The sequence below is a fragment of the Dendrobates tinctorius genome, unplaced genomic scaffold (genome assembly GCF_039654945.1).
Source record: "Dendrobates tinctorius isolate UK_male_01 unplaced genomic scaffold, ASM3965494v1 ptg000117l, whole genome shotgun sequence".
Classification (NCBI taxonomy): Eukaryota; Metazoa; Chordata; class Amphibia; order Anura; family Dendrobatidae; genus Dendrobates; species Dendrobates tinctorius.
Genome location: NW_027361785.1, coordinates 13,167,237 through 13,184,568, shown reverse-complemented (window position 1 = coordinate 13,184,568; position 17,332 = coordinate 13,167,237). Strand labels below are relative to the sequence as shown.

Genomic DNA, 17,332 nt, shown 5'->3' with positions numbered 1-17,332 from the left:
TATGTGATATGTGTATGTAAATTAACTGTTTGTTTTGCAGAATTGTAAGAATATTGATGAGAACCTGATACCAATGGCAGACCTCTCGGATTTTCAAAGAGGCCAAATTGTTGGTGCTCGTATGGCAGGCACTAGTGTAACAGAAAGTGCCGGAATGCTTGGCGTGTCAAGAGGTACTGTCTCCAAAGTAATGACTGTGTTTGAAAGAGAAGGAAAAACGTCCGCAGCAAAGCACAGGTCCGGCCAAAAGTCAAAGTTGACTGAGAGAGACCGTCGGACTCTAAAGCGAATTGTGAGAGAGGATCGCAAGACCACAGCTCCGATAATCACTGCTGAGCTCAATGAACACCTACAGAACAGTTTCCACGAAACCTGTTGGTCGGGAGCTGCACAAATCTGAATTACTCGGAAGAGCTGCAATTAGAAAACCGCTGCTCTCAATGACAAATGTTTCCAAGTGTTTAGAGTGGTGTAGAAACCTCCAGAATTGGTCCCTCGAGCAGTGGAAGCATGTGATATTCTCAGACAAATCATCGTTTACCCTATTTCCGACCTCCGGCCGAGTGTACGTTTGGAGACAAGCAGAAGAAGCATTCCATCCAGACTGCCTTCTCCCAACCGTAAAACATGGCGGAGGTTCTGTGATGATCTGGGGTGCTATTTCGTGGAGATCCACAGGGCCAATGATATCCCTTCATGGAAAAATTAACAGCCGAGATTATTTAGGCATTTTGGGCGACCAAGTGCATCCTATGTTTCAAGCACTGTTCCCGGAGGGGAACGCCATCTTTCAGGATGATAATGCACCAATTCATACAGCTAGAATCGTTAAAGCATGGCACGAGGAACATTGTAATGAAGTGGAGCATCTCATCTGGCCCCCACAATCCCCAAACCTCAACATTATTGAGCATTTATGGTTGATTTTAAATATTCAAGTTAGACGTCGATTTCCGCCACCATTGTCGCTCAAAGAACTGTTTGGTGTTTTAACTGAAGAATGGGCTAAAATTCCTTTGGAAACAATTCACACCTTGTATGAATCCATACCTCGGAGAATTGAGGCTGTAATCGCCGCAAAAGGTGCACCTACACCATATTAAACTAACTTTTGTTGATGTTTCCAGGTGTTTCCATTATTTTATCCAACCCCTGTAGATCCGCAACAGCTGAGGTGCAGTGACTTCTAGGATATACAGTTTTTTTGTGTTTTAATAATTTTGTATAAGAGCCCTTTAAATGTGCCTATGAATGGCAAAAAAAGATGCAGAAAATCAGTTTCATGCTCTATTCTTTCGGATTCACTGTGGATTTTATCCAAAGTATTAAAATGGATAAAAATGTTTCATCAACATTTAGATTATCTTTAAAATCTTTTTATTAGCCCCTTTAATATATAGTCTTATTTTTTTTTACAAATTTGTATGTGCAACATGAAAGTGCAAAATAATGAGCAATTGTGTTCTGCCATCACTTTTTCAAGACATCCCGTCCTGGATAAGTACAATCAGAAGTTACCTATTTCCTCTTTACAATTCTCTATTTCAATCTGAAGTGTTTCTTCTATGTTTTCCTTCTGACACTGTTCTGCTTGAATTTGCTCTTTTAAGAAGAGAAGTTCTGCTTTCAGCTTTTCTTCAAGGTGGTCTGAGGCTGTACGGACACTAATAATGGCTTCACGGTATTTCAAAACTAACTCATGCAGTTCCTGAAAAAAAACAAAAGAAAGCTTTAGCCTACAACAGCATATTGAAAAATGTTGCCGATAATGTCATAAAGATACATTACATTGTGTTAAACAAACGGGAGCATAAACGCAATATTCCCATTGTATTTTCAGAGGAGCCGAGAGAAAGATTATGGTACTTCTTTTATATCGGAAATAGCCTATAAAAATGGGATGATTCCACTAAAAACATGCGACTTTAGGAAAGCTAGAAGTGCATGGAAGGAAGTAGTATAGTAGATCTGCTCCCCTGAAATCTCATTTCTAGAGTGACCTCCAAGAAAATGACACAATCATATCAATATTTAAAGGGAACCTATCGGACAGTAACACTACCCCTGCAAAAGAATAGGTAAGTAGTATCAGATAGTGCAGTGTGAAACATCATGAAAGATATTTCAAGCATATTAGCGCAACTATAGTCTACGGCTCCTCTCTGCACATCTTAATTGACAGAGAAAACCAAGGTACTGCTATATTAAGTCACCTCTACTCTTTACTAGAGGTGGGCGTAGCCGTGGATGTTCAGGTCCAGCCGAACATTTTAAAAAAGTATGGTTCGGGTACCAGAACGGTACCAGAACTCAAAACCGATTCAAATGAATGGGGGGCCTGAATATCGAGCGTTTCCCACATTGTCATCTATGAAAGCGCGAGAAACACTGGCTCTGATTGGCGGTAACGATCGTGGTCAGAGCGCTGCAGTTCCTACGCTGTCATACAGATGACAGCGTGTGAGTCAGCAGCTGTGACCAGAGGTAAAAAGGTTACCGCCGGTCACAGCAGTTGGCTGATTAGGGTACTACTCATCATCCTACACCTGCTCTCACTGATAGCAGCATGAGAGGTGTACGATGATGGGAGAATTCATCAGCTGGCACCTGTGCAATAAATAAATAAATACAGAGTTAAAAAAATGAAGTGTGGTCCCTTCTTTTGACAACTGGCGCAGGCAAAACTGACAGTTGTGAGCTGCAGCACTCAGCTGTCAGAGTTATCTTGGCTGGTTATTTAGTAGTAAAAAAGACAGCATATGGTCCCCCCATTTTTGGCAACCAGGCAAGCTAAAGCAGACTGCTGGGGGTTGGTATTCTCAGACAGGAAAGGGGCCATGGATACTGGCACCCCAGCCACCACCCAAAAATTAGCAGCCCACAGTCGCCTCAGAAAAAGGGCATCTATTAGATTAGATTTGACCGGCTCTTCCCATTTGCCCTGGTGCGGGGTAACATTTGTGGGGTTGATGTTAGCATTGTAATGTCGGTTAGTAATGGAGAGGCGACTATAAGAAAACCAAATAACTAACCCCATAGAAAGATTGTGGTGAGTTTTATTTCAAATAGAGGACTTTATTCTTAAGTCTTTATTACAATCTTACTATGGGGTTAGTAATGGGGGCTTGATGTCAGCTGACATTAAAAAGCTTAGGTTACCAGGGTTCACAGCCACCGGGTTTCCTGGCAGCTACAAGGCCCGGAAACTTCATGGGAAACTTTGAGGAACATTTTAAAGTTACTGGAGTTTCAAGCAGCTGGAACACCTGGATCTAATAGATGCACCTTTTCTAGGGCAGCTCTCTGTAGGCTGGTGAAAGCAAATATCCATGGCCCCTTCACAGTCCGAGATTACCAGCCCCCAGCTGTCTGCTTTAGCTTGACTGACAAAAATGGGGGGACCCCACACCGTTTTATTAAAAAAAATTTAAATATAATTATAAAATACCGTGTAGAGACCCTTTTATTTTTTTATAACCAGCCAAGATAAAAGCTGACAGCTGACGGTTGCAACCCATAGCTACCTGTTTTGCCTGCACTGGTTACCTAGAATAGAAGAGAACACACGTCACTTTTTTAAAAAAAAAAATGCATTTACTGCCCAGGCATCGGCTGATGAATACTCTCATCAACCTGGCCTGCTCTTGCTCCTAACAGCGAGAGCAGGCGTAGGATGAGGAGAGCAGCCGATCAGAGCTGCCGGTGTTTCTAGAGATGTCAGATGACAGCGTGGGAAACAGACTATGTTTGAGCTGCAAGACCTGAACAGAAACACTGACTTCACGGAGAAGTCCATTTTCGGTGTCCTTGCACGGACACAAGGTGTTCGATACAAACCCCGAACTTTACAGTTCGCCTATCACTACGCTTTACTATGAAACAAGGTGAAAGGGTGGTGGCCAGCTGGGAGCAGAAAAGAAGTAGGTGCCCTTGCTAACCTAATTTGCATGTCAAATAAAGCCTAATTGCGACACTGCGCAGCATATTGCGCAAGGATGGGTATTTTTCATACTGTTTTACACTGTCCTGCACTACCTCTGCTTTCGTAGGGATAGTGTTACAGACAGGTTCCCTTTAAGTGTACAAAGCGAGATAAAATAAAGAATTTTAAAAAGGTGCAAAGCCTGAAACATTTGAGAAAAATTTTGTATACCCCTTTAAACCGAAGTTTATTTTTGCCTTAATGACATATGTCACATTATGTGGTAATAACCTTGGACTACTACTTCCTGTCCCGGTGACGAACTGACTGTTTTTTTGTGATGCAGCTACCCAACATGAAGTTGGAAACTACTCTTTGGGCACATGACAGGGCTTTAAGAAGGAGTGCCATTTGACTTTTGGAGCATAATTTTAGCTTATTAGATCGCGAGTGCCAAGTAGCATTTGCAGAAACCCAGAGGTGCCAAAAAAGCATTTCAGAAACTACAACCCAAATGGAATTAATTAAGGAATGTATTGTGTATCTAGAACCCAAAAGTACCTCAAAAACAGTGGTAAAACTAGAGTCTGATGGACCCCAATGCAAAATTTGGACTTGGACCTAGGCCTCACTCCCTCCCGCATGATGGTCAGATGAAGGGGGACCTCGTAGCTTTCTAAATAATATAAGGAAAAACATGTTGCCCCTCTCCTATTATGTAGTAATGTCCTCCATTCTGGTCCAACCCTGATATATCGGTCCCTTATCCTTGTCCTCCATCCTGGTATATGTCTCCCATCTTGGGCCCATCCTAGTAGACATGCACGTCTCCCCCATCTTGAGCCCATCTGTGCCCAACCTGATATATCCCCCATTCGGATTCATGCATCTCCTGTTCTGCTAATGTTCTTTACCAAAAACAATACTACTCACCTTCCCTCTGCTACCCCTCTCCTGAAGCAGGCAGCTGACTTCTGCGTGCAAACAATGGGCAGTACATGACGTCACTGTAATGCACGGACTGTGACTGGCTCGCCGATGTCAGGTGCCGGCCACTGGGTCAACATTACTGAAGTCAGCACGGACACCAGTGGCTTGAAGCAGTAGTCTCATGTTTGCTGGAGTTAGACGAACAGAGAGCAGCAGCAGACCAAGCAAGCATCAGTATGGAAGCAGCAGAGGATTGGTAAAGTTTTACTCTTTTTGTAATTTTATATTATCAGCGGTCCATAAATAAATTCTTGCGATTGGACAGACAAACTAAAAAATACCTGAATGGTATCTGGAAGGATGAAGTTTTCTGCTTGCTGGAGTGACACATGCAGACCATGTTTTCCTTGAAGACTCTCGTTGTCCTTCTGTAACCTGGTCAACTCTTCAGAGACCTGCTCTCGAGACTGCATAAGAACTTCCTGAAAATGAAATATTTAATTCACAGTATAAATTATTTTTTACACTAAGATTGCACTTTCCATCTTATTCCACAGTATTACCATTTGCTCTTGAACACTTCTCTTTGCAATCGAGAACGCATGCTGTAAATCTGTAAGCAGAGTTTCTGAATCCTGAGCTTTCTGGGTAATTGTCGATATCTAAAAAAAACGACAGGCAAAAACTATACAATCAGCAGACAGCAAATAGGATGAAAGCGGTGTTTAGTACAACTTGGGGACATGAAATCTCTGCTCAGATCAGATCTAGTACACTGTGCAGCTACACTATAACTTTAGTAGTTCTTTTTCTTCCCACAGTATTCGGCTACGTGCCATCGCCGGGCAGGTTAATAACGCTATTAACCTGCAGATTAACCCCATATCTACTGGTTCATAGTGGGTTTTTTTCTGGTGAAATGTTACCTTTTAAGCTATCACGGGCTCAATAGAAAGTGTATTAACCTGTACACAATTCTATGAGCCTGTGCACACTCTGTGCATAAGTGCAATACAGTGCGGATTTTTGAATGATCAAGGGGTATCACAGGACATGCATCCACAATAATGTAGACAACATGTTAGTATACTATATATGCATATACATATTAGGCAGCTGTAGAAAAAAAAAAAATCTGCAATGTAAGACTGCTTTCAAAAAGATAATAAAAATAAACTACCATATATACTCGTGTATAAACCGAGATTTCCAGCCCATTTTTTGGGGGCTGAAAGTCCCCGTAGCCCCCCCCCCCCCCCCCTCTCGGCTTATACACGAGTCACATACCGAGAGGGGGTCGGTGGAGGAGGGGGATCGGGGTTGTCAGAGATCATACTCACCCCCTCCTGGCTCTTCTCTGCAGCCCCCCTGCTTGCTCCATGTTCTCAGCACCCCTGCTCTTCCTGCTTCAGCGGTCACGTGGTAACTCATGAATATGCGCATATCTATGACTAATGAGCGGTACCACGTGACTGCTGAAGCAGGAAGAGCACAGCGGCGCGGAGAACATGGAACAAGCAGGGGCTGCGCTGCAGAGACAAGCGCCAGGAGGGGGCGAGTATGAACGAGGGGAGCCATATTCACCTGTCCCCATTCCAGAGCCGGCAACGCTGATGAGCAGCGGTATACAGTTTGTTTTTTTGTTTTGTTTTTTGTAACGGAGGCAGCGGAAGCAGCAGCAACATCATGGGGCCACAACACACTGTGCAGCACTATCTGGGGCCACAACACACTGTGCAGCACTATCTGGGGCCACAACACACTGTGCAGCATTATCTGGGGCCACAACACACTGTGCAGCATTATCTGGGGCCACAACACACTGTGCAGCATTATCTGGGGCCACAACACACTGTGCAGCATTATCTGGGGCCACAACACACTGTGCAGCATTATCTGGGGCCACAACACACTGTGCAGCATTATCTGGGGCCACAACACACTGTGCAGCATTATCTGGGGCCACAACACACTGTGCAGCATTATCTGGGGCCACAACACACTGTGCAGCATTATCTGGGGCCACAACACACTGTGCAGCATTATCTGGGGCCACAACACACTGTGCAGCATTATCTGGGGCCACAACACACTGTGCAGCATTATCTGGGGCCACAACACACTGTGCAGCATTATCTGGGGCCACAACACACTGTGCAGCATTATCTGGGGCCACAACACACTGTGCAGCATTATCTGGGGCCACAACACACTGTGCAGCATTATCTGGGGCCACAACACACTGTGCAGCATTATCTGGGGCCACAACACACTGTGCAGCATTATCTGGGGCCACAACACACTGTGCAGCATTATCTGGGGCCACAACACACTGTGCAGCATTATCTGGGGCCACAACACACTGTGCAGCATTATCTGGGGCCACAACACACTGTGCAGCATTATCAGGGGCCACAACACACTGTGCAGCATTATCTGGGGCCACAACACACTGTGCAGCATTATCTGGGGCCACAACACACTGTGCAGCATTATCTGGGGCCACAACACACTGTGCAGCATTATCTGGGGCCACAACACACTGTGCAGCATTATCTGGGGCCACAACACACTGTGCAGCATTATCTGGGGCCACAACACACTGTGCAGCATTATCTGGGGCCACAACACACTGTGCAGCATTATCTGGGGCCACAACACACTGTGCAGCATTATCTGGGGCCACAACACACTGTGCAGCATTATCTGGGGCCACAACACACTGTGCAGCATTATCTGGGGCCACAACACACTGTGCAGCATTATCTGGGGCCACAACACACTGTGCAGCATTATCTGGGGCCACAACACACTGTGCAGCATTATCTGGGGCCACAACACACTGTGCAGCATTATCTGGGGCCACAACACACTGTGCAGCATTATCTGGGGCCACAACACACTGTGCAGCATTATCTGGGGCCACAACACACTGTGCAGCATTATCTGGGGCCACAACACACTGTGCAGCATTATCTGGGGCCACAACACACTGTGCAGCATTATCTGGGGCCACAACACACTGTGCAGCATTATCTGGGGCCACAACACACTGTGCAGCATTATCTGGGGCCACAACACACTGTGCAGCATTATCTGGGGCCACAACACACTGTGCAGCAAAACTGGGGCCACTCACTGTGCAGCAAAACTGGGGCCACTCACTGTGCGGCAAAACTGGGGCCATTCACTGTGCGGCAAAACTGGGGCCACTCACTGTGCGGCAAAACTGGGGCCACTCACTGTGCAGCAAAACTGGGGCCATTCACTGTGCAGCAAAACTGGGGCCATTCACTGTGCAGCAAAACTGGGGCCACTCACTGTGCAGCAAAACTGGGGCCACTCACTGTGCAGCAAAACTGGGGCCACTCACTGTGCAGCAAAACTGGGGCCACTCACTGTGCACCCTAGGCTTATACGCGAGTCAATAAGTTTTCCCAGTTTTTTGTGACAAAATTAGGGGGGTCGGCTTATACAAGAGTATATACGGTATTACCATTTCAACAAAATATAAAACTAATGAACAACAGAAATTGAAAATCAATATTTGGTGTGACTGCTCTTCGCCTTCAAAACAGCAAAGTAGCAATTCTTCTAGACACACGTGCACACAGTTTTTGAAGAAACTAGGCAAAGAAGTTATTCCAGACATCACTGAGAAATAACAATCTGTTGATGTAAACTTGTGGAAATCCTTCTGTCTCTTTGTGTAATCACCGAAGAATCGATCATGTTAAGATGAATGTTTTATGTGGACCAGAACACTGAAGATAGTTTTTAATGACATTGGCTGTATGTTTGGCATTATTGTACTGCTGCAGAATAAATTTGGAGCTAATCAGATTAAGGATGTGTTCACACACGGCGTTTGTTTTCGCGGATTTACCAAAAAATCCGCTTAAAACCGCTTAAAGAAGCATTTTAATGCATTTTGCACTTTATGTGCATATTGATGCGTTTTTTTTCCGCAAAAAAAACGCTTCGCGGTATAAAACGCAGCATGCTCATTAATTTCGCGGAAAATTCCGCATTTCTGGCTTTTTTTTGTGTGTCTGGGGTCGCGGCAAAAACGCACGTTTTCTGGGTAGGAGTCCTGTTTTTATGCAGAAATTTTCTGCATACGTGTGAAAATAGCCTAAATCTGATGGCATTGAATGATAGATAAGGCCTGGAAGGGACTGATTTAACCTCCAAAGGAGCACCAATTTCAACATCCTAGTCTGTCTGGGATTCATGAAGAGAGTGAAGGATTTGTTAAAGCCTACAGCCACAGAAAAAGACCTGTGGTTAGTTATCAAAAGATGTTTGGAAAAACCTTCCTTCTGAGAGCCTTAAAAAAATGTGTGTGAGTGTACCTAGTAGAATGAATGCTTTTATGCTGCTTTGAAGGTAAAAGGTGGTCACACAAAACATGGATTTTTGTGTACCTACTGTAAAATTCTTTTCTCCGAGCCACTCATTGGGGGGCACCCGGGGGAGGGTGACGCCACGGGAGAGCACTCGGAACCCTGCTGCAGGAGACCACGGCTGTGACTTTCTTACCAGTGGTGTGCATCCCCCCATGGTCCTGTGTCCCCCAATGTGGTAATGGAGAAATATTGATTTCTTTTTGCTGAACTGCTGATGCTGCCCCACTCACTTTCTAGCAGTCTTGAGGTATGTTTTACTGTTGTCAATGGAGACTGGTGTCTGTGGAGAGGTCATCGACTTTTATGGAAAACTGATCTTGCACTTACCTGATTAGTTGTTTCCTCGGTGTTTTGTTTCATATAGTCCTCAAGCTCTTGTTTGTCCTTCAAGGTTTTGTCAAACTGGTCATTTGTTTGTCTCAGCATCAGTTGGAGCTTTTTTACCTGAGGAAAAAAATATTAGCTAATGCCAACAAATCTTTTTTTCTTATTTCAGATTTATTATCTTCAGTGGTGCACTTTGTGACTTTGTGGTAGTCCACTACTAGGACAACCAATTCTTGATCTGAACGTTTGCCCCGTTAAAATAAAACCACCGATACCCACCTCCCGCGCAGGGGCTTCTCCAGCGATGTCGGAACTCACATTTCCGGGGCTCACGTGATGTGGTTACGTCACATGAGCCCTGAGTCCAATCTGCCTTGGCGCCACTGTCCCTGCCCTTGGACACGTATGTAAGTAATCAACACTTGCTCACTTACTCTTGATTACTTATACGTCATAGTGACACCAACAATGATTGGGCACAGGGCTCACGTAATAACCTGGAGCCCCCCCGGAACGTGAGTGCCAACACCTCTAGAACAGCGCATGCACTGGAGGTGAGTATAAGTGTTTCTATTTTAACAGGGGGGGGGGGGGTGGGGGGCAATCATTCAGATTGAGATGGGGTTGTCCTAGTAGTGGACAACCCCTTCAAGAAGTCTCCTCCACATGATGTGAAATCTCTTTGCAGAATGGCAGTTTCTGTTGCAGTTTTCCCTCCTTTCAATGGAGCAGGTTGAAATCAGCTGTGAATCCGCGTATAGAACAAACAGTATAGGTAAACTGTGAGGTTTAGGTTTAAATGTGAGCGCACCAAAACTCACTTGATCCCTAGTTTCTGCCTCTTGCGTCTGGATCCCTTGCAGCTGTTTTTCATAGTTAGAGCACATATCACAGCGTCTTCCCAGTTTATTACCTGCTGTTTGCACCTGAAACACATTGCAGAAGACTGTTGACATATGAAAATAGAAATGTTTTCAGTTTGCATTAGCTGCCACAATGATCTGCAAAGATTTCATCCCATACATTTAACTCCCGAAACTAAATAATGACTAAGCAGATAGCATCTCATAGCCGGAGTAAAATAAGCCAAAATGTGTACATGCCATTGCATCAACAGCACCATCTCTGACATATCTGTTGACATATGCAGTATATAAAGTAAAAAAAAAAAAAACACTAAATCACTTATAACTAAAATAGTAAGCCTGCTGTCATGTATACCCTCCATACTAAGCTCTGTATTACTCCACCCCCTCTGCAGCTTTTTGCCTATGCACAGTATACACAGAAAGCTGCCGATCAGTGGGGTGGGCATGAATAGACAGCTCAGGATTTAGAGGACAAGTGGATCTGCAGCAGAAAAAACTACTGCAGCAAGTAGCCCATTGAGTGATCCATTCCTGGATGCTGCGCTGAGATAAGGTAGCAAAACCTGGTGACAGATTCCCTTTACAGAAAGGCTTATGGCAGTTTGTTTTCTATAACTAAAATACAACTTGTAGCACCAACTTCTTTTGGATGACAAATATACTATAAATGTCCGGATGGTGCGCACTTTACTCTGCACTGAAGTTCTACAACAGCAAAGCTGAGTAAACAGTTTGTAGGTGATTGACAGTCAGCTCCTTGCCCCGAAGCTGCACAGACGCAGCCAGACGTGTTTTTTATATGTTTGCCTTTCTGATCGTTGGCTACACATCGCTGAACAATTGTTTTGTATAGTGTGCACAATTTTTAAGCAACTGAGTATTTTGACCATCATTTGCATATTTTCCAACTGCAAGCTGTATAAACCTGAATGCCTTAGGGATGAATTAAATCAGATGATGTGTATTTGTGTAATGAGTGAGGGTGAGACCTAAGGATATCAACAGTCTTTATCAAGGTGTGCAGAAGTAAAGGTAGCTTGTTTTCTTCAAGCACAATGGGCCAAAAAAAGATTTAACCGACTCATTCATTTTGTGAGGCAAAATATTTCACTGACTGTTTTTAAACAATATTTTACCTCACAAAATGCATCCTCTGTGATCTCCTGCTGTAATGTCAGTATTGTCTTTTGCTTCCTCCCCTGCCCAGGAGCTGTGGTATGTTCTGTACACTGTCAGACACAGGGGTGAGAGAGACAGAGCACAGGGGGAGAGACAGCTCCAACAGGACAGCAAATGAGGGGAGAACACAGCACAGGAAGGAGAGAGATAGCAGAAAACACATGTGCTAGACAAGTCAAAGAAGAGAGCACAGATGGGAGAAGTCAGCACATGGGGAAAGAGAGTGGATAGGTGGGTGAGCACATGGGGATGGTGGAGAGATTCTCAACGCTGCAAAGCCTGCCGCCATTGTGACATTACCGCCCTCCCGATGCGATAGCGTCGGGCCTCCATCTAGTTGCTTAATAATTGTGCACACTGTGTATACAGATTAGGAAACAGTGCTTCCTTCTCCGGACCCAGTAATCATCTGATTGCTGGGTGTAGGGAGAATGCAGGAGCTCTGCATTGCAGCTAGGTTGAATTTTCCCTGTAATTGTAACTAGTCCCAGTTATAGGGGAAATAAAAAGAATAATGTATTACTAAGTTCAAATGCCCCCCAAAAGGTCATTTAAAGACCTCATGGGGTGCGCAGTGTGTAAAATAAATACAATTTACAAAAAGCAACACCCTCAATTCAAATCTGTTTTACTCTGTCGCATCATTGGGGGACACAGAACCATGGGTGTTATGCTGCTGTCCACTAGGAGGCGACACTATGCATAATCTGAAAAAGATTAACTTTGGCTTCACCTATGCAGTATACACCCCTGGACGGCGTCAGTCTTCTCCAGTTTTTGCTTAGTGTCGCAAGGAGGCACACCTAAAAATGTTATTTATTTTTTTCCGACGGATTACAGATGAAGAAAAGTGGGTCTCCAGCGAGACTCCCGGCATGGCTCCTTCCTCAGCCCCCTATTATGGGGTGCCCGGTTGAAGTTGAGATGGCTATTCCCCATGTCGCTCCTTCCCCAGTCCCTCAGGTACTGGTCCGAAGTCGAGACCCCCCTCCTTCCCCAATCCCCTTTGGGGTCTGGGTTGAGGTCGAGGCGAGAATGAAGACCCCTGATGGTGACAGACGAACCCTCCCTAATCCCCCTCTGGGGGCATTAGGTTGAGACGCCTCAGGTAGGGTCGGTACAAGGCAGCATTCTGCAGCTTAAACAGCCAGGGACCCCAGCCCTGCTGCGGGCTCCTGTTGGGGCCGGGGGAGAGTGCAGGCAGACATGGCACATACAGAGATAGGGCTCCCTGCGCCCGTCTCTGCGGCAGCATCAGCTCCATAGCGCCTCAGGGGGACCCCTCACATGGCCCTGTTACCGCTGCTAGCCCCACCGCTATCCTGCCTCTCAATCCGGAGGGGTCTGGTTCAGATTCGACCCCCTCCCGGACATCCCCGCCGGCCTGGAGCCATTTTGGGCATCAGGCTTCTAATTTAGACCGCGGCTTCGGCCTAGCTCAAGCCGCCACCTCCTCCCCGCCCCCCGGAAGACGAATATGACACTCTACAGTGTCATAGAAGGGGCGGATCGAAGCAGAAAGGGCACGTTTTTACATAGCCCTGCACGCTCTTTCTCAGCTCTCCGCCCCCTTCTTCCTCCTCGTCTTCTCGGTGGCCATCTTCGCTGCAGCAGACGCCATCTGTGACATCAGCAGCAATGTCAGCAGTCTCCGGGGGGCACAGGACTGTGAATTGTCGGCGCTGGACCTAGGGGCACACTGGTGGGGTAAGAACACAGCTGGGTTCTCTTTACTCAGCTGTGAATCCATATTACCTATAAGGCTCTCCTATAGTTTTTCCCCTGCATAGCCACCCCTGTAGGGTCCTCGGCTAGCCAGCCTCTGTGCACTATGCCGGGCTCAAGGAAGAGAACCAGGCAGGACTGCTTTTATGCTTTCTGCACAGCCTGCAAAACCATTCTCCCCAGCAGGAGCACGTACCCGCACTGTCGGGATTGTATCCAAAATACTGGGTCAGAGCCCCAAGAAGCCCCTACCAATGCTTCAGCGTTGGCTACCATGCCGGAATGGGCTACTCAGATGTCGCAGTCTATGACACAGTCCATAGATAACCTAACCTCCACACTACTCCAGGCTCTGCAGGGTCATGCCTTGGCTATGAATGTTACCCAGCAAAGGGACAGCTCGTGTCAAGGACATGCCGTTTCCGACACTCACAGACGCAAGAGGACTCACGGGTCGCGTTCATCCGCGTCATCCCATAGCACACGGTCATCACCCTCTAGGGAGAGACACCGTGGTTCGAGGTCACCTAGACCGTCCCCTAACAGAGACAGACAATGCAGATCTCCACAGCGATCCCCGACCACAGAAGACCTCCGCCCCAGTTCGCCCACCAGGGAACGCCTTAGCGACATGCAGGAATCAGAAGGCATCTGTGACTCCGACTCAGAAAACGAAACGGAGAGGTCTCTGGCCCCTGGCCCCCCCGAGCAATACGGCGCTAGTTGAGGACATAATTTCTTCCATCCATCGGGTGCTGGACATTTCTGATCCACCCCCGGAAGCCCCAGAACACAAAATTTGTTTTTAAAGTGTTCTAAAACCACCTAAGGTCTTCTCTAAACACCCGGAATTTCAGGCGATACTTACTAAGTAGTTTTCACAGCCGGAGAAGAAATTCGCCAATCGCAAATATCTGGAAGCAAGGTACCCCTTTCCACAGAAGGACACCAAGGAGTGGACAGATCCACCCGAAGTGGACCCCCCAGTCTCTAGGCTAGCAGCACAGACCCTCCTCTCACTGCCAGATAGCTCAACCCTCAGGGACGCAGCAGACCAGCAGGTAGAACGCATGGCTCGTTAAATCTTCGAAGCGGCAGGGGCCTCTCTGGCTCTCGCTTCAGTCTGGGCGGCCAAGGCCATTATAGCTTGGGCCAAAAAATTGCAGGCTGGCCTCCAAGACTCAAATCCTGAGCTGTTGGACCAGGCGGTGCAAATAGCGGGGGTAGCAGATTACATGCTTCATGCAGCTTAGATTCCGCAAGAGGTGTATCGGGAATAGCATCAAACGCTATCACAATCCGGCGTATCCTCTGGCTGCGGGAATGGAAAGCGGACGCAGCCTCAAAGAAGTCCCTCACGCATCTCCCGCACCTCAGTGGGCGGCTTTTCGGTGAAAAGTTGGACACAATGATATCCAATGCCACAGGGGGTAAGAGTACCTCTCTCCCTCAACTAAAACCTAAACGCATGTTCAAAAGTCGTAACCAAACTCGACTAATCCTTTCGTAATTTTTCAGGTTGGTCCGTCTCGCGCCCAGCACAAAATCGTAACCGCTCTCCGCGCAGAGACAACCCACAGGCGGCGCAGAGGCCGGACAGGACCTGGCAGTCGAAAGCAGGCCAGGCAAAGCCCAAAGGAGGGAAACCTCAGACTTTCTCCTCTTCATGACTCACGAATTCCGGAAGACACCCCACCCATAGGTGGACGACTGCTACTCGTTCAGCAGGTCTGGCTGCCTATTAGAGAAGACAGGTGGGTCAATGAAATAGTGTCTTCCGGATACAAGATCGAGTTCACTTCCAGCCCACCGTACAGGTTCTTCCTCTCTGTTCCCCCAAAACCGCCAGACAAGGCTCGTGCCTTCCATCAAGCCGTTTCCTCCCTCCTACAGTACCGGTTCCTGCAGAAGAGCGCTTCCGAGGGTTCTACTCCAATCTGTTTGTAGTCCCCAAGAAGGGAGGCAGCGTTCGGCCCATACTAGACCTAAAACAACTCAACAAGTATGTTCGCGTTCGTCATTTTCGCATGGAGTCCCTTCGGTCAATCATTGCATCCATGGAGAAGAGAGAATATCTCGCCTCCATAGACATACAAGACGCAAACCTACATATACCGATTGCGAATCTGAAAAATCTCTGATGGGCAGGAGCAATCAACCAGGACCACTACCAGTTCGTGGCTCTCCCGTTCGGACTCGCCACAGCTCTCAGAACGTTTACCAAGATCATGGCAGCCACCATGGACGTTCTACACTCCAGAGATATACTAGTCGTTCCATACCTGGACGACCTTCTCATCAAGGCTTCCACCTTCAAGGATTGCGAGGTCAGCGTCTCAATCACTATCGACACTCTGAGTCGCCTGGGCTGGTTAGTCAACTTACAAAAGTCTTCAACTACCCCGAGTCAGTCTCTGACCTTCCTGGGGATGTTATTCGACACCTCCAGAGGTCTGGTGCTCCTTCCCAGGGAAAAGGCACTGGCTCTCCATCTAGGAGTCCGCATACTCCTCCGCAATCCCCCCCGATCTCTCCGGTTTGCCATGAGAGTACTCGGCAGGAAGGCAGCAGCGATGGAGGCGGTACCATTTGCCCAGTTTCACCTCAGGCCTCTTCAGCTAGCCATCCTCAAGTCATGGGACAGGAATCCTTTCTCCCTCGACAGGGAGTTCCGGCTAACATCCGCAACCAGGAGGTCCCTACACTGGTGGCTCAAGCCAACCTCACTTGCAGCGGGAAAATCCTCTCTCTCAGGTCAATGGAAGGTCCTGACCACCGACGCCAGCCTGACAGGTTGGGGTGCGGTGCACCTACATCACAAAGCACAGGGCAAGTGGTCACCAGTGGAAGCGAACATGCCCATCAACATCCTGGAAATTCGGGCAAACTTCCTGGCATTGAAAGCTTTTCGTCAATTACTGGCAGCCTCTCATATCAGAGTACAGTCGGACAATGCCACGGCGGTGGCACATGTGAATCACCAAGGCGGGACCCGCAGTACCCAGGCGATGAGAGAAGTGGCACATATCCTCCACTGGGCGGAAGACACTAGGTCGGTACTCTCTGCGGTCCACATCCCGGGTGGGAACTGGGAAGCCAACTTCCTCAGCAGACAAGGAATGACTCGGGGGAGTGGTCTCTCCATCCCGAAATTTTTCGCCAGATCTACCATCGCTGGGGGACCCCGGACGTGAACCTAATGGCATCCCATCTCAATGCAAAGGTCCCCAATTTCATGGCCAGGACACGCGATCCGCGGTCGCTCGGAGCAGATGCCCTGTTCAGGACTGGACCCAGTTCCAGCTTCTCTACATTTTTCCACCTCTTCCCCTGATATCCAGAGTCGTGAGGAAGATCAAACAAGAGGGAGTTCCAACCATCCTGATCGCACCAGACTGGCCCAGATGTACATGGTACGCCGACGTCGTACAACTTACAGCAGACGCCCCCTGGCGTCTCCCCGACCGTCCCGATCTTCTGTCACAAGGCCCGTTCTTCCACCAGAACTCAGGGGCCCTCAATTTGATGGCGTGGCCCTCGAGACCTGGGTTCTAACCCAGGCAGGGCTCTCACCGGATGTCATTAGAACCATGATCAGGGCACGGAAGCCAGCCTCCGCCAAGAAATATTACCGTACCTGGAGAGCTTTCTTTACCTGGTGCGAATCCCGCGGCCAGATCCCACTTCCTTATTCCCTCCCAAAAGTTCTTGGTTTTCTTCAAATCGGGCCTGGACGCCAGGCTATCCCTGGGCTTGCTTAAGAGCCAGGTGTCAGTGCTCTCAGTGCTTTTCCAGAGACGCATTGCTAACAAGCCGCAAGTGTGGACTTTTCTCCAGGGGGTCTCCCGATTCGTTCCCCCCTACAGAGACGTCCACTGGAGACGTGGGACCTCAACCTGGTCCTTACAGCATTGCAGGCACCACCTTTCGAACCCCTCAAAGAAGTCCCACTCCGCCTTCTATCACAGAAG

The 17,332-nt window shown here is 47.5% G+C and overlaps 1 protein-coding gene across 1 annotated transcript in view; it reads right to left on the bottom strand.

Moving 5' to 3' along the window:
• RABEP1 (rabaptin, RAB GTPase binding effector protein 1) overlaps positions 1 to 17,332 on the bottom strand; it is a 122,092-nt gene that overhangs the window by 45,085 nt on the left and 59,675 nt on the right. The window contains exons 10-14 of the mRNA XM_073590566.1: positions 10,410 to 10,514; positions 9,589 to 9,705; positions 5,416 to 5,514; positions 5,194 to 5,334; positions 1,519 to 1,708 (exon numbers count right to left, since the gene is read on the bottom strand). Coding sequence (XP_073446667.1) covers positions 1,519 to 1,708; positions 5,194 to 5,334; positions 5,416 to 5,514; positions 9,589 to 9,705; positions 10,410 to 10,514 — 652 coding nt within the window. The remainder of the gene's footprint in view (positions 1 to 1,518; positions 1,709 to 5,193; positions 5,335 to 5,415; positions 5,515 to 9,588; positions 9,706 to 10,409; positions 10,515 to 17,332) is intronic.